Source organism: Myiozetetes cayanensis, unplaced genomic scaffold (genome assembly GCF_022539395.1).
Source record: "Myiozetetes cayanensis isolate MyiCay16 unplaced genomic scaffold, myiCay2020 scf19, whole genome shotgun sequence".
In the NCBI taxonomy this organism is placed as follows: Eukaryota; Metazoa; Chordata; class Aves; order Passeriformes; family Tyrannidae; genus Myiozetetes; species Myiozetetes cayanensis.
The window spans coordinates 10,252,376-10,278,452 of NW_026087400.1; the positions used below are offsets into that span (position 1 = coordinate 10,252,376).

The 26,077-nt window shown below is 51.2% G+C and overlaps 1 protein-coding gene across 5 annotated transcripts; it reads left to right on the top strand.

Annotated features, from left to right (window-relative positions):
- The first annotated feature begins 14 nt into the window (after positions 1 to 14).
- LOC126639365 (opsin-5-like) lies at positions 15 to 24,864 on the top strand. Of its 5 annotated transcripts, none has more exons than XM_050314106.1 (7): positions 15 to 212; positions 10,634 to 10,722; positions 18,065 to 18,152; positions 19,764 to 19,926; positions 20,489 to 20,616; positions 22,205 to 22,533; positions 23,316 to 24,864. In XM_050314106.1, exons 2-7 carry the CDS (start codon positions 10,693 to 10,695, stop codon positions 23,868 to 23,870), a joined length of 1,293 nt encoding a protein of 430 aa, XP_050170063.1. In that variant the 5' UTR covers positions 15 to 212; positions 10,634 to 10,692; the 3' UTR covers positions 23,871 to 24,864. The 5 variants fall into 5 exon arrangements, with proteins under 5 accessions (XP_050170063.1, XP_050170065.1, XP_050170064.1 ...); XM_050314107.1 differs by lacking the exon at positions 15 to 212 and adding an exon at positions 8,529 to 8,742; XM_050314108.1 differs by lacking the exons at positions 15 to 212; positions 10,634 to 10,722 and adding an exon at positions 4,213 to 4,402.
- The last annotated feature ends 1,213 nt before the right edge of the window (positions 24,865 to 26,077 follow it).

A 26,077-nucleotide genomic window follows, 5' to 3' on the forward strand; every position in this document is an offset into this window, starting at 1 on the left:
TTAGACCACCTGGCTCCTTTTGCATCCTGCTAGCTCCAGAGCAGGATAATTTCTCAAGTTCCAAACTAGATCATTCTTTTTGTTTGTTCCTTGTGTTTAAAGCATGTCAGGTGAATGCTGAAATGCCTGAAGTGCCTTTTCTACAAGTCCTCTACTCAGATCTGCCAAGATTACTGGAGGTACCGGAGAGGATTATAAAAATGAGGCTCAAGGTAACTAAAATATTCTTGCAGGAAGTCTTCCCTCACGCTGTGATGCTTCTCATGCTGACGTGTTTCTGGTGCATATAAAACAAGCCTTGGTGCTGCCTTGCTGTCTGACGTTTCTGATTACAGACCTATAAACTTGTTTTCTGCGTCTTTTGCTCTAAACAGGAGCTTAAAAGTTCCATACACCGTTAAGTAGTTTAGATTTGATGGTTTGAACCGACAGCTCCTTGAAGTTGTTTTTTCTGGAAGATGACTGTGGATTACAAGTGTTTGGTACGTGTTGCTAATTATGCTGTAGAATCTCTTTGGGGGAAAAGATTCACCTTTCCAGTATTTGTTTAGAAATAGGAGCTAATCTGAGCATGCTGATAAATGCTGCCAGAGTGACTGAGAGAAAAGCAGGAGGTGACTGACTGCAAGTTAAGGTACATGTTGATGTACCTAGTTTGGCTCTCATTTAGTTGCTTCTCTGAAATCAGTGAGAGTGAATTAGGCCTTTTAGCCTAATATCGAAGTATCTAAGCAGCAACCGAGTTGGGCTGCAAATGTCCCTGTCTGTTATTTGTGAAAGGTGTTCCACGATTCCTTCTGAAAATCATGGAATGTTTATCTAAGATTGTAACTATGTATGTAAAATGTCTTAGAGCTCTTGTGTAACAACATTAAGTAAAATTGAACGTTGCAGTTACTTTTAAGTACTTCTGTACAGTTGATCACGTTCCCCTAGAGAAGGTTTTCTGTAACTTGTCTTGCCAGTCTGAAAATGTAGGGGCAGGGAATCAGTAACTAAGTAGGTTTGTGGTTTTGTACTCCTACACCACCGCTGTGAAAACCAGACTCTGAGGGCAGCCTTGTGCACTGAGCCACCACATGAAAATGAGCACAGAGCAGCACATCTTCCACAGTGCCTGGAGGAAGGCAAAGGGTTAAAGCATGTGATGTGGCAGCAGCTCTTTTACCTCCCAAATCCTGCAGGCTTGCCACATAATTGAAGCTCCTCCATCTGAGGAGAGGTGTGGGAGAGCCAGGGAGCAGCTGCTCGGTTTGACAGGCTCTCTGTGCAGATTTCAGTGTGCTCTTGTGTGTGAAGCAGGGCTGGTCCTCACGGCACCAGAGCTCGGCACCGAGGAGATCCCAGCGTGGTTTGTTCTGTGTGGCAGGTCCTTGGATCAGACACGAATGTAGATCCCTGGATAAGGCAGATGAGGTGCTGGTGGGCAGCTGTGGGCAGCCAGCCCTGTGCCAGAGTGGGGAAAGGCAGTTCTAATCCCAGGCTGTCCTTGCAGAGCTGTGGGGATGACTGACCTGTAACCAGGAATTTACGGCACAGAGCACTGCTGAAAGTGGAGCAATCCATATCATTCCTTATTTTCCCCTTCCTGCACTGCTTTTGCTGCTTTCACAGCGTGGGACAGGCTGTGGGAGCTCTGGCATTGCAATAGGTTGTTGCCTTTTTGGAACCAGCTGCTGTGTTGCTCTGACCTCTGCAAGAGGAAGAGTCTGCCCTCCTTAGGAGTCCCTGGAGGACAGCCAGTTGGTTCCTGCCATTTGCTAAGGCAGAGTCGCTCCAAGGTTTTTCAAAGGCAGGCAGAATGCTTCTCCCATCTGGGCAGTGCTGCCTCAGATGCCTCAGGAGAGCCGGGATTGCTGTTCCCTTACTCTGAGGAACAGCAGGGTCAGAGGCTTTGGTTACTGCTGGGCCATGGCTGCAGCCACCCCTGTTCCCCATCCCCTCCCAGATGGCAGCAGTGGCTCTGGCTTTCTGCTGCTGTGACAGAGCAAAGGGGCTGTGAAAATCATCTTGACATCCAGCAGCTTCCCGTGTCACCTGTGCTTAAAGCCAGGCATGGACTCGCACTGAACTTGGAAAGGCTTTGTGCAGAAAAGAGGTGGGCAGGTGGAAATGTTCCAGATAAAAATGAAACAACCTGCTCTGATTTTTTTTTTTTTTTTAATTTTCCTTAGCCTCAAGAAGAAATCTCTCTTTCAGCATTCAGAGTCTGGGAGGCACTGAAGTCATATTGCAGGCAACTTCACATGAGGTTAGAGATTGTTTTAATTACTGATATTTCTTACTGGTAGGTTCTTTTCTGTGTGCTGCAGATCCTCAGTGTAAGCCTGCTTCTGCTCAGGCTGGGCTCTATCACAGCAGTTCCTACTCTGAGATAAGATTTTTGATATGTGAAATACTTTCTGACTTGGGTAGTACCACTCATTTGTTTTTTCTGGGCTTTAATTCTGCATTGTGCAGTTTTCTGCATTGAAGACAGTGTCAGAGCTCCAATGGCTTTAAGAAATGCAGGACTAGACCTGCAATGTGTGGCTAACAACCTGTGTGTGGCAGCTGCTTCTGCTGTTGTGGGTGTGGGACTGTCATGCTTCCTGCTTTAGAAATCATTCTCATGATAGTCATACTGTTCTGAGATTTTTCATCATCAACCTGCTTTAAAAAAAGAAAAAAAAAAATCAACCCACAACTGCTCATCAACTCCTTAGTGAAAAATGTTGCTTTCTCCCAAAGGAAGTGAAATCTGCTCTGTAGCTTTGTGTGCAGTGTGCTCCAGTTTAACTACCTTACCTGAAATCTTCACAGACCAGTCTTTTTAAAGCATGGCCAGTTCTGGTGAGCTGTCTCTGCCAAAGCGGAGAGCTCTCCATGACTCTCCATCACGGCACACATGTAAGCCCCAAACACTGAGGAATGAACTGTTAATGTCATCCAGCAAGTCTGAAAAGGAACAGCCTCTTTATGTGTCTCAGTGCACTTATGCTAGCCAGTGTGTTCATGGTGAACCTTCCCACAGGGCAGTCTGTGGTGGGGAGGAGAGGATTCCTCCTCTCTCGTGTCCCTCATGCCCCTGGGGAGCTGTGGGGGTGTGTGTGGTGCCAGCTGGGCCACAGCAGCTGGGAGGAGCTCAGTGATGGAGAACAAGGATCTGTGTGGTCCCTTGAAGGGTAGAGAAGAACCTGTTAGATACCCAGGACCTGGCTCCTGGCACAGAGACCCTGTGCATTCCTGGGTGGAGCATGGCTGTGTGGGAATGCTGAATGCAGCTCCTGCCAGTAGAAGCCAGGAGACACCTGACAGTGCTGTGCTGGCTTGGTTGGGGCTTGTCCTGCTCTGAAGTGATGGGGTCTGTTTGGCCAGGTGGTTTGGAGATGTTCTCTTTTACACTCAAGCATAATCCCTGTAATTCCCCTCATGGAGAGGGTTGTGCTGTGACCCCGAAGGGATGGCCAAGGGGATCAGCTGAGTGCCACTGGCAGCTCTCTCCATGCCTGGCAGCAGCAGTTCCCAGATGTGCCCACGGAGGAGGGGGCTGTGTGGATTTACTGGCTGTACCAGTGCCCAGGTGATCTCATGGAGGCGGGGGCTGTATGGATTTACTGGCTGCAGCTTGCACAGGCTGACTCAGTGGCAGAAGCAGACTAGGATATCACCTGCTCCAAGCATCTTTCCTCCACTGCAGGGCCAGGGTTGGCCCCATGAGCTTTTCTGTCCAGAGGGGTCAGCTCAGCACTGCTGTGAAACACCTCCCCAGGATCATGGTTTCCTTTGGGTGGCTGGTTTCCCTGATGGAGATGGCTCATTTATTGGTCCTGGGGTGTGCACTGAGGGGAGAATGCCATTTCCATCTCTTTTTGCTTTGTACTTGGTTTCTGACTCTAAAAATGCTAACGTGCTCCAGCATCGTTTCACAGGTACCCAGCCTGGTTTATACGCTGGCTTTGGGCCACCTCAGCAGAAATCAGTGGGCTGTGTGCATATGTTCTGCTTCTCCTTTTTTGGGGAGAGTGGGGGAGAGGGGCTCAATTCCCCACGCTCTGCCTCTCGCTCCAGGAGAAGTAAAAGCCCTCTCAGGGCAGCTACTGTTGCATCTGCTGCTATGACTAAATTCTCTTGTTCTTCAGACCTCAATGACAGAAGCTTTTCTGAGGGATATTCCTGATGCCAGGAGGGGGGATGAGCGTGCCTGTGTGTTTTCTGCTGTGCTGTGGAGTCCTGTGAAATAGCCATAGATGGCACTCTGGGGCTGGTCACTGCTTGTGCCCGGCTGGTTTGTGCTGGAGGACAGAGCACGGTGAGACTGTCCTGGGGTGGGGGTAAGATGTGCTTGGCCACCTTCTGAGAGGAGATTTATGTACAACTGCTGCAGCAAACGTGGGAGGGGTGAGCAAGGCCATGGATAAAGGTAAGAAGGGTAGAAATTCAGTGTAATGAATAAGGTGAAACCTGGTGGCAGAGCAGCACCATACTGCAGGAATGCTGTTTCCTGCTAAGCAGATTTTTACCGATGGTGCTTCTGTGCAGATGATCTGGGAGTTTGGATCTTGTGTTGATAAGGATCTAAGGGAACTTTGTACCTCGTTTAAGGGCGTGTTTTGTTCAGTGTCTGCCCAGGCTTTCCATGCCCTAAGAAGTGGTGCTGGAGGCTGTGGTGTCCCACAGGGACGGGTTGCAGGGGTTTGGGTGTCCTAGGGCTGCTCCAGGACAGAACTGGGGAGGTGTTAGCTGAGCAGAGGATGCTGCTAGACTCTGTCTCCCAGTCCTAGATCTCCAGTGGAAAATTTCACCTTGAGAACATAAAACCTCTTCATGTAAATCAGTAACAGAAAAAAGATGTAGAATGGGTGAGTACTTGAGAGAATAAGGGGGTGTTTGGTCTGTGTGTGGCCCTTGTCTCACCAGGGAGAGTCTTGCATCTTCAGAGATCAGACTTGAAAGGTCAGTCTCAGGGATCCTTTTCTTTCCCTTTCTTAGTCCTGCATTTCAATATTCAGGTGGAGAAGCACTGAATCATTTGAAATGTGTTCTCCACTCCACACATCACTGCCAGGCTCTGGGAAGAGTTGCCATGTCTAGTCTTTCAAAAACACCCTTCACTTGGACTCTTCTAGTGACTTCTGCCTCTTTCAGGAATCAAAGTCTGATTCACTTTCCACTGTGACTTGTAAAGTCTTGGACTATTTAGAGGCATATCAAAAATTTAAATAATCTCTTCTGACAGCACCGAAGCCTGTGGTGCTTGAATCTTTGATATGAAGATTTCTCCTGCTTGGAGAATAGTTCATTTTTAATGCTGTGAAATAGAGCATGATAACTGTGCTGCTGTATATACTACAGTGAGCATTATGTGCTGCTTAATAAAACGATGCTTATGTCCAAGAGCTTCCTTTCACAACAGAGAAAGGTGCAGTAGTCAGATGCTGGTAACTCACACTGAAAACTTCTGGCACAAATTTGTCTTTAGTGCAGATCTGCCTGCAGCTGGAGTTAAATTCTTCCTTCCTGGTTCAGTGCTCTCAGCTTAAAATACGGCCTGTTAAATGTTGCAATGGTCTGGATACCTTTGGGACCTGGTGTCTGTCTGGTCTTGCTCTGCAGGGAGTTGAGACATGAAGATGTGGTGTGTAGCCATCATCCTACTTGCCTTAGCTGCAGTACAGTGAAAAGCTGAGGAAAAAAACAACCTGTTTTCTGTAAAATTTTGGGCTATGTTGAGGCACTGAGATCTATAAACACGATTTGGGGGAAAGAAAGTTGAGAGACCCTACAAAGCATCACGTCTCTGCAGAAGTGCAAAACCTTACGGCGCTTTGCCGCCAATAACTCTGCTTGCTAGAAACCATCAAACCCAAATGTTCCTGCTGTGGTACAAGGTATAATCACTGTATTTTGCCTCCTGGCTGTTCCTGAGTCTGTATCTCAGGGCATGTTGTGGGCATTTTCTGGTATGTTTCAGTGTTTGACTTAAAAATCCTCTTTTTCCTTTCATTGCACTTCCTGCTTTTCAACAGGCTCAGAGCCTGTTGGCAAAATGACTTTTACTGAGCACAAGTAGGATGCTCACATGTCTTTGGAGTGAATGTGGATTTGACACTGATTTGATTCTGCTTTTTCTGCCTGCAGCTTATCACTCAGGCTCTCCAGTGAAGGACACTGTTTCCTCAGTCAGATATTTTCCATATGACTAGATAATGGCTACAGGCTGTGATTTTTATGTCAGTGCTCTGCACTGTTCAGAAATTGTATGGCCATGTGAGAAGGAGCCCTAAAAACAAGCACTGCATTGTTCAGAGTGACAGGATAGAGTGAAGTGATGGGGTATTTTTATTTCCCTGGCACTTAGTATTTGTCTTTTTTTTTTTCCCCAACAAAGCTTGAAGGAGGTTCATTCATTGTCAGCAGGCACCTTCCCTGTCAAACTGAAAGTCATGTCCCAGATTCTCCATTTCCACTCTTTGGAATGTGGTGCTTGTGAAAAGCACCAGCTCGTCTGCAGGGGTGTTCAGATCTCCCCCTCCTCCCCAGGGGCTGTAGCTGAACAGTTTTCCCCAAACTCTGACATCAGGACACCCAACAGCTTTGCCCCAGGAGCACCTTCATGAAGGGCAGCCCAATTTCCAGTTGTGTTTGGTCAAGAGCTCTCCTGTTGCCAGCAGAGGGGATTGTGAGTGAGTTTGTGATTAGGGAAAATGTTCAGCTAGAAATTGAGACCCCGAGCTGGTTTATGCACCACTCCAGGGCAGCGTCTTTAGATCACGACTGACACAATTTCATACCAAAACCAAAGGCTGGTACCATAATCTTTGTGCTGGTTTAGGCTGGGCAGGAGCACTGATTGCAGTGTGGTTAAACCTGATCTGTGCAACAGGGAGAGGAACTGAGGGGACAGAATTAATGCTAGATAAAACCACAGGTGTGGAAGGCTCATTAAAAACTGTCAAGCCATGGAGTAAAGAAATGTGAGAAAGAAATTACACCCATGCCAAGGAGTGGAATGAGTAGGAAGATAAGGGGAGAAAGTTATTGGCCTGACAGTCCTTCAGAAAGGAAGAGGGAAAATTGACTTAAAAATTGAGCCTGATAATGAAGTGGTGTCTGATTATTACATATAAAAGTGATTTTTCTTTGAAATACTATTTTTATAGTCTAGTGCAGAAAAGGTGGCAGCAAAGAAAGTTGATAGATTTCAAAGGGAATAATAATTAGGAACAATTTGAAAGTCCAGCTAAAGATCTAGTTAAATTGCTGCATTTTAATGGAAATTAGTCTGCCATGTGTTTTTCTGAAATGAAATAACTTGATAATATACTGCACGTTTTCAAAGATTTTGAACATTAGAAAAGAATAGACCAAAAATTAGAAAAATTCACTCCAGCGTGTGAGGCACGTACTGGTCTGCCAGTGCTGGGTGAACTGGTTCCACTTTGCAGTGCACATGTGAGCTGGGGTGGATGTTAATGGATCTGCTTGTTCACTTGCAGAGATTTTGCAGAAAATTATATTAAATGGTCTAATGTGTCCAGTGTGTGTGATGGGAGCCTAAAGGTGAGCCATTCTTTTTGGTGTTGTTGGGAAAAGTGGGCATAAAGGAGACACCACAGTCGAAGGCTGTGCTATGTTCAGCTCCAGCTGTCTGAACTAAAGTGCTCTCTGATCTCAGCCATCTGTTCCCTCTGTGATAACTTCGGGAGGCACACGGAGCCTTTGCACCGTTCACACCACCCAGCCCTTATCGAGGCTGTGGGAGAGCCGTGAGCAGGAGGAGTTTTCTCTGTAGTGGTGTTTGAAGGCAGGTATCCCACTGTGGCTGGGATAACTGCAGTCTCTGTGGGTGGCTCTCAGCTGCTCTGAGTGCAACCTGCTTCTGTTTGGGGTTTGTGCCCTCTGCTTTCCAGGCTTTTAGCCGGGCTTCCACCGCAAGGCCAACTCTTGACTCCCAGCATCAGAACCTGCTTGAGGACCATCAGCTTGTTATTCCACACGTTCCCCTGCTCCCCTCTGCTTCAGTTTCTTCCCTGAACTTTGCTGTGAAGCCATGGCAGGAGGTGAGATGCTCTTCATGGCAGGGGAGGGTGGGGAGGGAGCACCCTGGTTGCTGAGTGGCTGTTTCCTCCCCGTGTGCTGACTCTGGGTGGGATCCAGCCCTCACAGTGCTCCCAAGGATACTTTGCAGTGTCCTGTCAGGCTGTGCAGCTGAGCAGGGCTGATGTGGAGAGAGAGCCTGGGAGAGGACCCTGAAAGTTAAGGGTTAAACTCTGGCCAGCTGGACTTTAAGTAACAGGCAGGATTCAAAGCACAGCGGACAAGTGGGATGTGGGAAGCCAGAATATGCAGGCAATGGGAATTGTGGGTGGCACTGAAAAGCCAAATACAAGAACAGAAACATATATTTTGATATATATTTCCATTACAGTCACAAGCACAAATTGTGAGGGGGGGAAATGCATCTCAAGAGCAACATATGTGTTACCTCATGCCTACATCTAAGTATACAAGCATGGGATTAATGTCTGTTGAACATAAAGCTGAAAGTTTGGTGGACAGATGGTAGGAAGTTGGGCAACAGCATGTGTGGCTTGTAGCTTAGATCTGCCTTACATGAATGCCATCACCTAGCATTGTTTCTCACTAAATATTACCCTTCAGATCCATCCCTGACCCATTTGCAAAGATGCTGAGCTGCCTCTTCAGCACAGGAATGCTCAGGAAATTATAGGCCGGTGTGTGTGACCTCAGCTGGGCTAGGTGAGAATCTGGTGATGATAAAAATCAGATGAGAACACAAAGCAGTGGGAGAAATGTGAGTTGATAAAAATCAGCTAGTGGGGCTAAATCTTGTCAGAGAGATGTGGTGGGGTTTCTCCCCTCCCTTTAAGGTCAGACGCAGGAAGTGATGGGCACAGACATCTGTGAGTCACTTGACAGTGAGGCACAACAGACTGATGGGGAGGAATAGTGGGTACAAAATGTGCCTGGGAGATACCAAAGGAGAAAATGTGACTGGCATGCTGAAGAACTCGTTGTATGCAGATTGCAGAGCCGTGCACAGACAGGTAATGAGCAGAACCTCATACCACACTGCGTGCAAGACAAATACCACTAATGCTGTTTGCAGGTGAGAGACAGGGGCCCAGTGAGGTGACATGATTAATGAAAACGAGCACAACAGAACTGGAAGTGATGCTTTCCAGATTAATTTCGTTAGTGTGATATACTGTGACTGCTTTGGTACATCCCTGCTCCAGAGGGTAGTGAGAGAGGGCGGATGAGGCTTTCTGGAGAACCTCACTCTACATTCAGGCAATTTTGTTTCAGAATTTTCTTCTGTGCCTATTTATGGTGATTTTTTTTGTGTGTCTTATAAATCAGACCAAGCACATCTTTCAATCTGCTGTTGTTGAGGCCAAATATTAGGAGCAGCTTTTAGAGAAACATTTGTGACCTCACTGATTGTGTTGAGCTCTGTGTGTTCTAAAGCTTAGGATGCTGTCTGCTTTATGAATGCAATTAAAATCAGTGCTTTTAGTCTATGCTGTCTGTTTGCTCTCTAAAATTAAATGCTCTTGTGGTCTGAGTGGAAGCCAAGTGTGGTACTATGCAATGCTTTAGCTGCAGCTGGCTGACTTGGAAACCTCTCAAACTGGTCTTCACAAGTTTTCTGCCAAGTGGGGACAATAATGCTTCACTAAGACACCCTGCTCATGCATGGCAGTGGAGCTGGGAAGTGACTTATGAAGTATCTGCTTTGTTAAGTCCCTCTGGACCTCTCTGTAAGGGGCATTAACCAACCACTTGAGCAGCATCCAAAGCCCTCTCTTCAGTTCCACACTTTGTGTTTGGTCAGCACAGACATTCACTTTGGTTGCACCACAGGAACAGTCTATGGAGTAGGTGAATGATTGTTTAGGATGGTTTATTTGGTCTCTTACATGGCCTTCTCTGCACATACAAAGTGCTGACAAAGGAATGAGCCCTAAGGATCCCACCCGGAGCCTCTCAGTTCCAGCAGCTTTGGGCTGTAGTTGTGCTGGTGGCCATGCAGGGAGAACTTCAGAGGAGCAGAAGTGAACCCCTAGTGAGGATGTGATGCAGGATCCATCCTTTGGTTTGACTCTGGGCTGTGCTGTGCTGTGTTTGTGACTGGCCAGGTGGGTGAGCACTCCCACCTGCCCGTCAGGCATTTCTACCCCACATGTGGCAGTTTTGTTGCTGCCCATCATGTTTAAAATAGAGCTGTTTCTTAGGGATCTCCCCTCTCTCTGGCCACTAACACTGGCCTGCAGGGTGGAGATAGTGTTTGCATCTGGCACTGAGCCTTCTGCTCCTGCAGATACCCTCAGTACCAGACACACCTGTGTGGACAGGTCTGAGTCATTAACCCAGGCAAGTATTAAGACAGCTCCCTGCCAGTTGTCTCTGTGCTCAGTGTGAATACATCCACGGGTTAATGTCTCATTTGGCTGAAGGCTGAGGCTCCTTTCAGCTCCTGGACAATGCTGGGCACAGCAGCCTTGGCTCAGGCAGCACAGCTGGCTCATGTTCCTGTGACCACCCTGTGCTGATGATGGGACCCTTTCATGGGGCTGGGCTATTCAAAGTCCCTCTCAGACTCATGACTCTCTTCCCTTTTGCACAGGAGCTTGAATTTCCATCTCCTGCTGACATGGCGTGCCAGGGCACTTCCTCTGGCTCCTCATGCTGCTCCCCAAGCCTCCTGCTTCCCAGGTGAGTGACTGTGGGGCTTAGCAGCTCTAATTCCTCCTCCCCATCCCATTACCCTGCTGCTCACCTGCCTGGGAGATGACAGTAAGGACACAGGTCTGAAATACCATGAAGGACAAGGCTGTCACCAGAGCCTCCATCCTCCCTGACCAGCTCAAAGTGATTATTAAAGCCTTTCTCTTTCTCATGAATAGTTTTGATAGCATGTCTTTTAAACACAATATCTTCAGAGCTGTTTTGCCACTTGAGCCCTGGCTCCTTGCTCCCTGTCACTTTATTTTTGCCTGTCCTGGCTTGATTATTGATGAGAGCAATTTGCAGTCCGTGCTGCTTTATTCATCAGGAGCAAACTAGGGGTGCAAGAGAGAAAAGTATTCCCATCCTCTCTGCAGGAGATTGAGCAATGTGCTTCCAAATCTCTGCACACCTGTGCTGTCACTGATTTGTGTTTCAGATCTGTCATTTGCATACAAACGACTGTGACCCTTCAGGCTGCAGCTGGGCTCCGTGTTCCTGCCGTGGAACGTGTTCCCAGTCTGTGTCTGTCACTGCTCCTTAAGGAAAAAGCTGAACATCTCTTCTCTTGCAAGCTCCTCTAATGGTTCCGTTTGCACTTGTTGTGTTGCTGACCGATTTTCTGTTTAGACTGTGATAAATAAGGATGAAGCATTCAGAACAGGTCTCTACCTAGTGATGTCAACACGTTTTGGAAGTTTAAGTTGTGCCTCATAACATCCCTGTGATCTGCTTTCTCCTGTGAGGGAAACTGAGGTAAGCAGAGGCAACCAAGGAAACTGAGAGTCCTAATGTTGGAAGCTTTAGAACTCTCAGGCTAGAATTTTGAGTTATTGAGAAAATTAATGGCTAATTAAAGATTTTTTTTATAATTAGGTTAGTAGCAGACATTTCACAAAGCAGTGCTATAAACATCTGTTCCAGCTGCCTTACCAAATCCAGTTGGATAATGCAGACTCATGCCTGTCTTCAGTTTGAGAAAATATACTTGACAAAGTTTTCATTTTGGGATGAACTTTATGTAGATTAATAGGACCTCATAATAAGTCCAGAACTCTTCTACTTCATGGATACAAGTACTGCCTTTGTATCCACAGCAGCAGCCTCTGAAAACGGATGACAGCTCTCAGTGTGACTGTCAATTACATGTTTATGCTCTGTTTGACAGATAATGTTTTCATGGTGATTTCCTCATAATTAGATGTAGCAATTAGAATATCTTCTATGTTATGCTGAAATTTTCTTCTTATTCTGCTGTAGCTGGATGGTCTCTCAGACACCTGTTCCACAGCACACTGAGCATGGGAATTAACTCTCCACCACACCAATCTGCTTATTTCTTATTTCTTCCTTTTATTTTTTTCCCCCCTTTTGAATAATTCTCATCTCCTGGTACTGGGGAACTCCCAGTGTTTTCCCAGGATATTCCCTATCCTCAGTTGATATTTGCTTGTCTTATGAGTAAGTTATGTTCTTACAGATCTGATTAGCTGGTTTGCTATCCCAGCACCGCCCCTCCTTTGTCTCAGAAAACAAGTACTCTGCCGTGTGCCTTTGGTACCCCAGGAATGCTTTTCATTTCACCAGCAGTGCAAAAAAAGTGGCCAGAGATTGTCCTTGTCCTCTTACCATCAGCTTTCCCTGCTCACTGTCCCCGAGCACGTGCTGCAGTGAGGGGAGGGTTCTCAGCAGACATCACTGCGGGGCAGTGTTGGGGCCAGGGGGGATACCCAGGACAGAGGCATCACTGTGTGTCTGCTTTCCATGTGCAGTTATTACACACATAAATGAACTACAAACACCCATCTCCACAAGCATTTGTGTGTCAGTGCCCGTTTTGTGTGGAAAAGGTTGGTATTTGCTATATGAGTTAGGTGCACAGTTATGGAAGGTAATTGCTGACTGCACTGGGGCTCATACAAATACTTGCAGCCAGTGCCTTCCAGCACAGGGGCAGAACCACAGGCAGGAGGTCTAAACTCAGCCAGACTAGTGGTTCTCAAAGTCTCATCTCCTCCTTCTCTCTGACACTGCCAGAGATGTGCTGCCAGCATTTTAGTGGCGTGCTCCCAGGAAAGGGTCCTGTGTCTGGTGCTGAGCTGGTGGTTTCTCAAAGGCAGAGGGATACGAGTTTCAGGTTACTCCCCACCATCTGGAGTTCAGAAATGCTAAGCTGAGGGTGGGCAAGGACACTGTGAAGCACCTCTAACAGGGAGCAGCTGGGCTGCACTGTCCCTTCTTCACCTGGTGCTAAAGTGACACCCACATCCTCACGGAGCAGCTGGGGAGCAGGAGAGTGTGTGGAGGAAACAGCCACCTGCCCTGGGAGGGAAAGCCTGAGCATCCAGCACTGAATATAAGGTACTGTTGGTGCAGCTGCACAGCCAGGCAGCTCGCTGGGGCTTTGTCACTGTGGGCAGAGCCGGCTGAAGGCTTTAGGATGTGAGCTGGGTTGCCCTTTGGCTATAACATGACTTACTGTGTTCTTTGGGACAGGTTTGTTTTTTCTGTCCTGTCACCTCTGTAGCCCCTGGCTCCTCCATCTCTGCTGAGAAATCTCTTGCAGACAAGAAGGGAGGCAGCAAACCCAGGTTTGTGCCTCCTCTGTGGCATCTCCACTGAGCTTTCTCACTGAGCTCCTTTGAGTCTGTCCTCACTGCACAAACCAAGTAGGAACTAAATTATACATCAAAGACTTCAGTCCCCCTGGATGAGAATGGCTGACAAATGAAACGCTGTTGGGGACTGTTCCTCAGTGTTGCTGAGGAAAGACAGACTGACATGGAGGTCAGTTTCCAGAGGAAACTAAGCTAAAGAAATAATGCAATTGTGCAAACATGCCCATGAAGTTTAGTAACTCTTGGCAACACAGTGTGGAGTGGAAAGTGTTGCTGCTGCTCTTTGAGCTTATGATGCTACCGAGGACTCTCTGTCCCTTGGGGTGTCATGAACGTTGTCCCTCAGGTCCATTCCAGGTGAAAGAAGGAAAATGGGCACATTCCTTGATGGATATTGGGCTTTTTGGGTTAACTCTGGCCCTGTGTGGGGGCTGTACAACAGGGCCTCAAACTTGGCTGAGGCCTTTTGTATTTCCGGAACACAAACAACAACTTTCAGTTTATAACAATCTCAGTATGAATCTATTTACATAGGTGGTGAGTCTATAAATGGCTCTCATGAAGCCTCTTTCAAAAGCATGTAGAGGACATAAGGCTATTGCTGTGAATTTCTCCAGCTTTGGGGTTCCTTTGTGAAGTAAATTTTAAGCACCTGAATCCAAGCTGACCAGCAGTCCTGACACTATTTGGAGCTCTAAAAATGAATATTAGGATTTTTGATACCATTCCCATTTCTAACTGGCAACCAGGGGAAAGCTCCTGGTGCGGAGGGAATTAACACAATGCTCATTTAAGTGGTGGTCATGACTTGCCAAGAAGAGACAGATGAAATGCTTTGGGGGGAAAACAATACCCAGCTCAAACTGGTGACAGACAGTGCAGTGATCCCCCTCTCCTTGTGTTCCCTGTCACTCCGAGTATGTCCTTGGAGCACCGCACAGGGCACCGTGGGGTCCTGCCCGGTGTCCAACCAGGTCTGCAGGGGCAGGTGAGTGAGTTACCAGCCTGCCTCCGCCGGGGGGAGGAGAGGGGGCGGCCGAGGGGAGCAAAAACCGAACCTGGGGATGCTGAGGCCATGGAGTGCTGCTTTAAACTACGCTCCCCGTGCCTCAGTTTCTCTTGCTGTGAAAATCGCGGCTCCGAAGGCGGTGAGTGCGGGGGGAGCGGGCTGGGCTGGGCTGGGCTGGGCGCTGGCGGGACGGGGTGCAGGGGAAGGGGGTGCCCGGGCTGAGCTGCAGCCCAGGGGCCGTCCCGGCTGCGGGGACGGTGTCCCTCAGCCTGCACAGCGCCGCGGACGGGGCGGGACCGGGCGCGGTGCGGGAGGGACAGAGCGCGGTGCGGGAGGGACGGAGCGCGGAGCGGGAGGGACAGAGCGCGGTGCGGGAGGGACAGAGCGCGGTGCGGGAGGGACAGAGCGCGGTGCGGGAGGGACGGAGAGCGGTGCGGGAGGGACAGAGCGCGGAGCTGTCCGTCCCGGCGGTGCTGAGCGCTGTGGCGGATCCCGGGCTGCCCCGGTAAGTTCCCGTCGGCGGGGAGCGGAGCGGGCGGCACCGCGGGCTCCTGCAGGAGAGGTGAGAGGGGGGGACACGGTGCCCTGAGCACCGCCGGGCGTGGGGAGGACTCGGTCCCGCGTGTCCCCGGCTGCAGCAGGGCAGGGAGCCCGGCCCCGCCGGCCGGGGATGAGCCGGGATGCTGCGGGGACGCTCCCGGGGGTGCTGGAGCACAGCATGGGCAGGGGTGTCCCGGGACTGGCAGGGGCAGCCCGGGGTGCGAGGCTGCTCCCCACTGGGGCCGCCCTGGGCACGGTGAGTGTGAGTGAGAGACACGCTCAGGGTGTGAGTGGGGTTGCACCCCCTCAAAGGAGCTTTCAGGAGTCCCGGATGGGGAACTGAGGCAGAAAGCAGATTTTACTGTCTATAGTCAGTGGGGATGGGCAGCCCTGGCAGAGGAGAACTCTTTGATTTTGGGTAGGGGTCCGAGGGCTGTGTGCTTTTGCTCTTCTGTGACTTTTTAAGCCCTGCACTATTTGCTAGGCAGGCAGTAATGTCTGAGCTTTCCCTGAGCTAGGAATTGCAGAAATTGATTCCTACTGTTTACTATCAAAGGAGTCAGGAGGTCAGCTGGGTTTCCAGGCTCATGAGATTTCCTTCCCTGAGAGGCAGGCATGGCTTTGTGGCATATTGGCTGAAGAAAAGCAACTGTCCAAGTCTGAAGGAGAAATGGGCAAACCCAACAATCACATGAAATAAACTCTGTGATCTTTCATGTAGACAGAGTGACCAGGACAGTCCAGCCATGCCAGTGCCCTCCCAGACATGGACACAGGACGTAACTTTAGGTTTAGGTTTGATTCTTCCTGTGAACACAAGAATAAGGGCTGGGATGCAGAGTACAAGGGTTTCCTGGTAATGTACCTGTGGCAGCAGCTGCTTGGAAAACTTCATCTCATTTTGAAGTCTGATTAAATTGAGGGGAAAGGAGCTTTCACAGTCTGTCTCTTCTCAGAACAGTCTGAGCAATGGAGCTTAAATCAAATTCAGCAGCAGCTCTGTATGCCCAGAGACTACGTGGCCGAGCAGTTTGATGTTGAAGGGCTGTGCTGTGCTGTGCTGGCTACCCTGAGGAGACAGTCTCAGCTGAATCGCTCCCCGAGGAGCCACAGATCCATCTTGATCGAGCACAGTCATGCGTTTGAAATGTTTCTGAGTTGGAAGAAAACTCCTGTAGCTGTTTCTGTCAGAAATTATTGTGAGTGTGTTTAATACCTGCACTGATTATTTCTGCAGCTTGTCACTCTCCATCCCCTAAAGGTGACAGCCGAGAGGGAGGCCTGTGCAAGCTTCCCCATCACACACTCACCTGAGGGAGCACTTCGGTGGGAGGGGGACCCTGGGGCAGGTTGCCAGCAGGCAAGAACAACCAGAACAGGTTTGTGAATTGCCAGGGAAGCAGGCTACTCACTGTCTTGCTTCCACAGGGAAAAAGACCATGTAAGCACCTCCTGGGGCCAGGTGAGAAGAGGTCCCAGCACACCCTGCCCCCAGCAAAGGAGCTCAGACAAGTGCACCACCTTTGTGGGTGGGGATGGGTTGAAGACTTTACAAGCCCCCATTGAAAGCAGCAGGGGAAAGTGTGAGATTTTTCACTAGTTTCTGTGCTGATCCCAGCTTCACTTGCCTGTCTGCTGCACAGGCAAGTTTACAGGATCCAGTTTATGATTTACTTTCGGGCACGAAAGTGATAGCTCTCCATGTTTCTATAAAACTGATTTATTGTCTGTGTGTCAATGACATCAGCACATTGATCAGTGCAAGAGGTGCATTTTTATCAGTTCTGTCTTACAGGGAGTGATGTGTGCTTTACAAGTAGCTCAAGCACAACCATAAAAATAAGGCCTATCCCAAACAATGTCAGAAATAGAAGTTCCTCTCCTGCAGATTATTGTTCCTTTTTGCCAACTTGATCTCCCAGGCCACTTGCAGCTCCCCTGATGTATTGCAGGATGGAGAGCTGGCAGGGATCTGAAGGAAATAAAGACCTACAGTCTTGGCCAGTTCTCTCCCTTGCTGCGTGTGTGCCTGCATGCTGAGGAGCAGGAACAATTCCTTCCAGACTGCTCATGGTGGGCCTTGCCCTGTCTTGTCCCCAGTGCAGCTGTGTGACCACAGTCCCTCCTTTCTCCCTGGCCCCATGTTTATAATGGATGCTTTGCTAAAGCCTCTCAGAGGGATCGTGTGCATGTGCTGTGTTCAGCTCAGCTGCTTCTAAGGTCTCTTGAGGAAGATGAAATGTGGCCTAGGGGAGAACTGTGCATTATGAGAACTTCAGGAGCGATTTGCCCAGCCCTAAATGAAGGTTGTTTCCGATTAGGTTAATGAAGGACGTCGTTCTCATGGCCAGAGTCAGTTGGTCTGTGCAGGGAGATATAAATCACCTGTCCCTGTACGTGGACAGTGCTTGCCCTCTGAACAGCACAGGAGAGGAAATGAGGTTATTTCCACTGGGCTGTGCAGCACTGAGCATCCAGGGTGCTCTGTGGAAGAGATGAACTCAACAGCCCCCTTTCACCTCTGGGATTATGTCCTCCTGCCCCCCATCATACATGGGGGCAGCCTCCAGCCCCTCCACCTCCTCCTCTCCTGCTGGATTCACTCTCCTCTGCACCAGCCTTGCTCCCAGGGCAAGTGGCTCCCCAGGGGCCACCCCAGAGACTGGGACATCTCTGCAACCCTCTGACCCCTCAGCTGGGTCTCACCCAACTTGCACCATTGCAGGGCTGTCATCACCAGCACCTGCAGTCCCTTCCTTGCAGTCTGTTGCAACAGGGATGGGCAGAGCAACAAGTGGCTCAGACAGAGCTGTAGCTGCCCAAATGTGAGTGTGTTTATCCCAAAGGCACAGGCTGGTATCTCAGTGCACACATCCAAAATGTGTCTGTGGGAGCTCTGCACCGTTTTTATCTTTTTGTGGTTGAGGGGAAAGAAAGAGCCACTTTCTCGAACAATTCTGAAGAGAAACTTAGAAGCTGATGAATAAGTAGCAAAACCTCCTCCGTCCTTCCCTTTCCACATGGTTGGTGCTGCAGGCAGAGTCAGCTGGGTCTGGGGTTCTACACAGCTGGCCAAGAGCTGTTGTCCCAGAAACCAAGGGAGCTGGGCACTCCTTCATTTGCCAGAACTCACTCTCACTTGTGTGTGTATCTTGCTTTGCAGATGGGAAATGTGTCCAACATCTCGGTGTTCACCTCCACCTTATCGGAGAGAGAAGACCTGATTTTTGGCACACTCTATTTAGTCTTTGGTAAGGAAAGGCCTCTTATCCCTGTGTCCCTGCTGCAGGCAGCCCAGGTGCTGCCTGCCTGCCTTCCAGAGACATCCAGGCCTTTTCAGGCACTGATGCTTCCAGAAGTGTCCAGTCATTAGCAGAATAATTAAACTGACCCTTCCCACATTACTCAAAATGATGATCTGGCCAAAGCTTGGTGACTGCATTCCCCTCTCAGGGGAACTGCAAGTGCCTGCTATGGTTTCAAATATTTGGACAGTTGAAGAATAACTTTTGAGGAACGTGCTGTAACTCCTACCACAGCCACCCGCTGTGAGATGGGCAGGGACTCTGTTGGCATCACCCAGCTTCATGTTTGTTGAAGGGGATTTGGGCCTCGAGCTGGCCCTTGCTCTCAGCAGAAGCTGCTGGTGAATGTTCTGTGGTTTGGAGTTAGTGGCACTGAAAAGCCAGAAGGCAAAACTGAGGGGCTGGGCCTCGCTCTGAGGTGGCCCAGACCTGGTTAGTGTGGGCCAGAAGTGAATGATGGGGCAAAGAAAAGCCTCCCAAGTCTTCTAAGCCCTGAGCAAGTTTTCTCCCAAATGCTAGAAGAGGTTTTTATGTCTGTGAGGATGGGGAACCCAAGAGATGTTCACATCACTGGACTGACAGCAGTCCTACAGCTGATAAAAGTACTTAACCACTGATGTGAGACTCACTCTGTGGGAAAAATGCCTTGTGAGTCTGGGAAGAAGGACAAACATCTCAGCATTCTGCCCTCCAGCAACTCCAAAGCCTCCAAAGCTGTGTATTTGGCGAGGTCCCATGTGAGAATCCTGTTCCTGAGGGGAACTTTAGTGTTGGCCATTCAGCAGCTTTGGAAGCTGGTTCTTACCATGGGATTTAATTTCCAGCCTAATCCATTAGGGAGAAACTCTTATCCTGCCCAACCTGGCTCAAGAGCAGCAAAGATTCCCCTTCTGAGGACACCGAAACCTCTTTTCCATGAAAGCACAATTACGTAATCAAAAAGAGAAAGCCCTTCTTATAAAACTTTAATCACCACTGTTGATTTAAATACACTAATAGCAAACAGAGAGCCTTCTTTTGTTTAGTCTGGATTTTCCTTGATCTTCATAGTTCCTTTCTTCTTGTTTGTTTTGTTACCATGATATTGGACAGCACAGAGTCACAGGAGTGACATTGCCAGGAAGAAATTACAAAGGGGAAGGGGCCCAGTTCCTTGGCCTCACATCAGAGGACAATTGCACAAAGCCCCTGTTATTTATCTAGCTGGAAGGAAGTGCCCCCCTTGCTCCTTCCAGCTGGAAGAAGTGACTTTGGCCAGATTCTGCACCCAGAGCCCATTGCAGTCTCATCCCATCACTGCCCTCCTACCAAACGCCTCTGTAGGATCTCAGGAAGGGGAAGGGATCAGATCCAATGTAAAGCAGCTCCAGATGTGCTCACAGAGCTCTGCGGGTCCCGTGGGCTCCCCTGTTCAGCCCAGGGTCCAGAGAGGGAAGCCTGGAGCCCTTTCCAGGCTCTGTAAACTTCTCTGGTATTTGCTTCCAAACGTCTCGAGATGTTCCTTTTTCCCTTCCTGGCTCTGTTACACACAGCACTGTTCCTCTGCCTTCTCCACAGGCATCATGTCCTTCTCTGGGAACTCACTGCTGCTGCTGGTGGCCTATCAGAAGAGGTCCTTGCTGAAACCTGCCGAGTTCTTCATCGTCAACCTGGCCATCAGTGACCTGAGCATGACAGTGACGCTCTTCCCCTTGGCCACCTCCTCCTTCTTTGCACACAGGTACCTCAGGGGAGTGGCAGGGGGCAGTTTGCAAACCTTGTCTGGAAGTGGGGAGATCCCTCACAGGGGGTGCAGGGGGGCCCAGGCCTCAGCCTGGTGGCACTGGGGCACTGTGTAAGCTCCCAAACATCCATCCCACCACGGGTGCTTTGCTGCTCCCTGTCCCTCTGGTTCCTCACACAGACCTGCTGTAAAAGGGGGCTGGTGGAGGGTCTGTCTCCAAGCCGGTACCACGTGGCACAGACACTGCAGTGGTGTGTGCCAGCGTGGAGCAGGGCAGCTCCTGCACCTGTGGCTCCATCCGTGCTTGTCACTGGGATGCTCAGAGAACAAATTAGCAGCGAGATCATGCCCATGTTTTCTCAATCAGGTGCTGGTACCTGGGCAGCCCATTGGAGCCCCCGACACGTGCCCAGCTTTGCTGCTCATGTGGGACCAGCAGCTGGGAAATTCCCATCATCCCTGCGGAGCAGGGACCGTGGAGATGACCCCTGTGGCAGGGCTGTCATCCAGCTGCCCTGGGCAGGGGGCAGGATGGGCTCACGTGCAGCTCTCCTGGCAGGTGGCTGTTCGACCGGGCGGTTTGCACCCTCTACGCCTTCTGCGGGGTCCTGTTCGGGCTGTGCAGCCTCGCCAGCCTGACGGTGCTCAGCACGGTTTGCTGCCTCAAGGTCTGTTACCCAGCATATGGTAAGTGCTGGGATGCGTTACCTGATCCATACCTACACCCCTCTCTGTCAACAGAGCCCCCCCCTTTTTTTTTTTTTTTTTTTTTTTTTGTAGTGAGTCAGATCCACCTCTTCTGGAAAAGTTTTGCCTCGGGGCAACCCCTTCCCAGTCAATGCACTGAGCTGTAGAATCACAGAAACAAGTTTAGGTTGGAAAAAGTCTTTAAGACCACAGAGTCCAGCTGTCACTCCAGCACTGCCAAGTCCACCACTAAACCATGACCCCAGGTGCCACATCCACATGGCTGTACTAGAGCAGGTTGCAGGTTTTTGAACATCCATCACAGGCTTGAGCTTAGACCAGAGCAGACTCTGCATCTGTGAAGCCACAAACTCTGGCAGAGCAACAAGAGCTGCTTTCCCTGGTCCTTGGTGGGAGAGCCATAAGCCAAATATGTATAATTCACTGAAATAATTGATACAGGTTCGCAGTGCTGTAGCTCCTGTCTGTAGCCCTGTCCTGTAGTCCTGGATGTCCTCCACAGAGCTAAGGGGAATGTTTGCACTGCAGAGAGCACCTGAGGAAGCAAGGGGACCCAGGGGTGCTCTCTACTCATTCCCTACACAGCTCCTCCTCCAATTTGGGGTTCTTAATTTCCTCAGCTCAGCTGCTAATCCTCCATCTAGCATGCATCTTCACACTTTGCATTAAAGACCAAAAATAGAAATAAAATGGGAAATCAGAGGTATTAGTTTGATTTGTGGCCCAGCACCCCAGGGTCCATCCTCTCCCCCAACTCACTGCCAGTCTGCCCTGAGCTTGTGGCCACTGCCAGCCACCAGCATGCTTTGTCCTCAGCAGCTCTCAGTGCCTCGAGGGCACTGCTGGAGCAGAGTCACCTTGGTTATGTGCCAGCACAGCAGCTCAGAGGGTCACTAAAAAGGTGGGAGGAAAGATAAAGATGAGAGCTGGCTACTGAAGGGCAGCCCAGGTGCTGGTGGCTTTTCCCTGAGCAGCTTCTGCTCTTAATTGACCTGTGCTGGGCAGTCTGGCACAGGGGATTTATCTACAGCCCAGCCCACCTCCTGTGAGGAAGTGCATAATCAAAATGTGCTTTTAATTTCTTAGTTTCTAAGAAAAATGTTACTTCTATGTATGGCTGAAGAATTAGCACTTTATATGAGTTTTAGAAGATTGGAGAGTTTGAGATTTGATGGGGGAGATTGGGGGACAAAAAGGAAAAAAAGCCCCCTCTGCCAGAGTTTCAGTCTGCAGGGAGGGAAAGGTCCTGGCAGTGGCAGGGTGTGGGGTGGCCCTGAGCAGCCCCTGCCCTGTGTCCTGGTCAGGGGCAGCTGCCCAGCCACCCTGCTGGCAGCCCGTGGGCTGTGGGTGCAGTGTGTCCCCTCGTGTCACACACAGCCCCTTCCCAGCAATTCCCCGGAGTCTGAAGATGCTGTGGCCGACCCTGCCGGGCTGGGGCCAAACCTGACATTCTTCTTGGTTCCTTGTGCCGGCGCCTGGAGGTGTGGGTGGCTCAGGGTTGCGGTCCCCTCTCTCCACCCACCCTCAGCCACGAGAAGCCACTCTCAGCGCAGTCCCTGTGCCGCAGGGAACAGGTTCTCCCCGAGCCACGCCGCGGTGCTGCTGCTGTGCGTGTGGGTCTACGCCCTGACCTTCGCCACGGCCCCCTTGGCCGAGTGGGGCAGCTACGGCCCCGAGCCCTACGGGACAGCCTGCTGCATCACCTGGGAGACCTCCAGCAGGGAGGCCACGCTCTACATCCTCGCCCTCTTCATCTTCTGCTACCTCCTGCCCTGCCTCCTCATCCTCGCCTCCTACTCGCTGATCCTGTGGACGGTGTGGGTGTCCCGGAGAGCCGTCCAGCAGCACACGTCCCCCCAGCGCAGAGCCAGCAGCCTGCACAGCCTGCTCCTGAAGGTAGGGGGGATCAGGGGGCTGTGGGGCCTTGGGGTGCCCCAGCCCCCTGCCCTGTGGGCAGGTGAATGCAGCAGGGCCCCTCCTGACGGGTGTCTGCTGTTCCTGATGAATTCTCCAGGTGTTTGTGTCAGTGTGGGTAATAACATATTTCTCATTTAAAGCCATCAGGTGGAGGAGTTTTCATTTTAAATTACATTGGAAAAGATCAGAAAGGAGCTTGCATGAGTCATTGTTCCCCAGACTACAAGCTAATACTATAATTTACCAAGGATATGTCAAAAAAAAAAAAAAAGTGAATACCCTTTAAAAAAAAACACAGCATGAAAGAAAACAGCTTGCAAGCCTGGCAAGACTGGCAAGCCATGTCCGATCAGGGGAGGGGGCTGAGCACAGCCTGTTTCCAGGAGTCCCAGTCAACCCACATGCCAGCACACAGATTGCCAGAGGGGTTTTCAGTGCTTCCAAGGGCTGCTGGGGTCCGACACTGAGCTGGTCTCAGCAAGGTGTCTGCTGCGGAGGGCTGACGCAATTCCCAGGTTTCCCAGATGAGATGGAGTGTGGGTTGCCTGAAGTGAGAGCAGATTTATGCATGGGGTGTGCTGAGTTGCTGCCCTGATGTCTGACATCCCAGTGCTCCAGGGTGATAGGTCCAGAGGTCTGAGGGGATGTGAGGACTGTTTGGGGTCCAGCTGCACATGGCTGAGTTTTGGAAGGGGTGTCAGTGTCCCATGTGTGCCACAGGAGGCTCCTGGTGCTGCTATCTCCATCTCCTTCTCTTCCAGCTGAGCGTTGCCGTGTGCCTGGGGTTTCTGGCTGCCTGGACCCCCTATGCCGTGGTTGCCCTGTGGGCACTGCTCGGGGACACCAGCCAGGTGCCAGCACTGGCCTTCGTGCTGTCGGCCGTCTTTGCCAAGTCCTCGACGCTCTACAACCCACTGGTGTACCTGCTCTTCAAGCCCAACTTCCACAAGTTCCTCTCCAAGGACAGGGTGCTCCTCCAGGCCCTCCGCACCCTGCCGTGCTGCGGCTGCCCGAGCGCGGCGCTCCGGCCCTTCCCGCCCCCGGGCGTCAGTGACCACGCCGGGGCTTGCAGGAACTGCAACGACACTTTTGAGTGTTTCAGTAACTACCCCAAGTGCTTCAACCCGCCCCAGGCACCCGGCAGCTCCCCCCTGCGTGGTCCCCTGGCCATCCTGGCCGATGGAGCTGCTTGCCAGCCGGGGCTGAAGAGGACAGTGCAGGTGATGGTGCTGGTCACACGGAAGAGGTCAGGCCTGGGCGCTGTGAATGTGGCGGGGGAAGCCCTGCCATCAGCCCTGGTGAAAGACCTGCTCTGAGCCCGGCTGTGCCCAGCTCTGTCCTGCCAGCGCGCCGCAGGACAAACCCAAACACAACATTCCTCTCACCCACTTACCCAGCGGGTCCCCAGGTGTTCTGTAGATGAAGTGACGTGAACATGTAAGACCAGCCCTGCATCCTGCTCTGGTTTGGCTCCTGCAGCTCTGAGCCTGGTCTTTGCACTTGCAAGAACAAGAACAAAACCAGACCCCAAGTGCCTGAGATCTGCCCAGGGTGCAGCCCAGGGTAGTCTCTCCTGCTGTTTCCTCCCTGGGCCCTTGGCCTTGGTTTTTCCATCCTGGTGCTCTGATGGCCAAGTAGCCACTTGGTTATCTTAAAACTGTGCCTGGCAGGGCAGGCTAGGGGCCAGGAGGCCCTGAGGGGCATCTACCTTCAGTGCTGGCTCCTGCAGCCCCCACAACCACATCCTCTCCTGCTGGGGAGCAGGACTGTGTCACACAGCTACCTCACTTGGGATTATGAAGCACCTCCCTATAGCTCTCAGGGACTGCTCTCTGTGCCAGCTGTGCTACCCCTCCATTTGAATGAAACCCACCACTGCTGTGTGTTTAGAGCAAGGATTGGGGGTTACAATAATCCTGGAGTGACTAATGGCAGTCCCACGTTGTGATCTCCAGGCAGGGAATGACAAATCTGTGGCTGAGCAACATCCTGGAGACGGCGCTGTGGCACAGGTGTCGCTGGCACAGGAACAACAGGGCAGCAGCTGCCAGGGCAACAGCATCCTGCAGGATTGAGTCGGCCCTGGAGGTCAGTGTGGGCAGCACACCCACGGGGAGGGGCTGGGACAAAGGGACCGAGAAGCCATGCCAAGGACCTGATGCAAAGCCACCCCTACAAGAGCCCCCCCAGCAGCTCCTCTGACCCATCCCAGGCATTCTGTCACACGAGGGGATCCCGTGGTGTCCGTGCTGACCAAGTCACCGTGTTCCAGAAGTTGTCCATTTCTAAAGTAAATCCATTCATGCAAAACTGGCGTTTGGCTCAGTTCAGCTCTGTGTTGGCAGCCACGCTCTGGGATGGATGGGAACAGGGATGGGGACAGGGATGGGGACAGGGATGGGGCATTGCTGCCATGGCAGCTGCAGAGAGTGGCCGGGGCTGGAGCCTGGAAGGGCTTGGGACCACATGCGAATGATCACAGGGATAGGGCACGGGGCAAAGAAACCTCCCCCTGCCCGTCAGCCGAGCCGTCCTCCCGCCAAGGGACGCAGCGACGGCGTGTCCGGCAGCAGCAGGACCTGCTGCACCCCCGGGCTGGGCTGTGCCCTCGGGCTGCCCCTCGGCCATCCCCGGCTGTGTCTGCTGCCGCCTACCGAGAGGAGCCTCCAGAGAAGGATCGAGGGCTGATTTCCCACCGCAGGAAACGAGCACGAAGGGCTGCTGCCACCTCCTGGGGCTCTCGCGGCGTGGCCACCCGGGAGGGACAGGGACCAAAGACTGACCCAGCCAGGCCGGGGACTGTGCTGGACTCAGGGACATGGCGGGTCCAGCCACCTCCACTGGCTAAAAATACTGGGGTTCAGAGACCACCTAAAGCAGATAGGGAACAAAAAAAAAAAATATCCTTAAATCCTCTCAGGTCCTTTATTACTACCGGAAACCCCCAGAGCAGTGTCTGCATGTTCAGCTCGCTGTGAGAACAGTGCCCAACACTGAGAGCACTAATGATGGAAGCGCTTTAATCTCCATGCCCGGACACTCCTGCTGCCGGAAAGGGCAGAGGCGCTGCAGCCACCCAGCAAACCCCAACCAGTTTTATGAGCTCCCCGCGCTGTGGTCGGGCCGAGCAGCAGGTCCGAGTACTCCTCTGTGCCGGACTGGACACAACCCCCGGGGCGGGGCACAGCTGTGGGTGTTTAACCAGCCGGGAATGGGGCCGACAGGTGACACCAATTACTTACCTGAGGACTAGAGACAAGCCCCTCCCTGCCGGGGCAGCGCCTGTGGTGGCTGGTGGGGGGGTTGAGCCTGCAAGGAGGATGGAGGCTTCACCCTTGAGGCTGAGGTAGGATCTGCACCAGCTGCTGGGTCGGGTAGGGTTTGGGAGGGGTTTTCCTGGTTGTGAGAACCAATTTCTTTGGATTTGGTGCTGCTGAAGTGGGTGGGAAGGGGTCTGGAGGTTGCACTGTTGTGTTGCTGCTTGGTGAGAGCCTGGTGCTGGTGCAAGGAAGGAGCCAGGGCT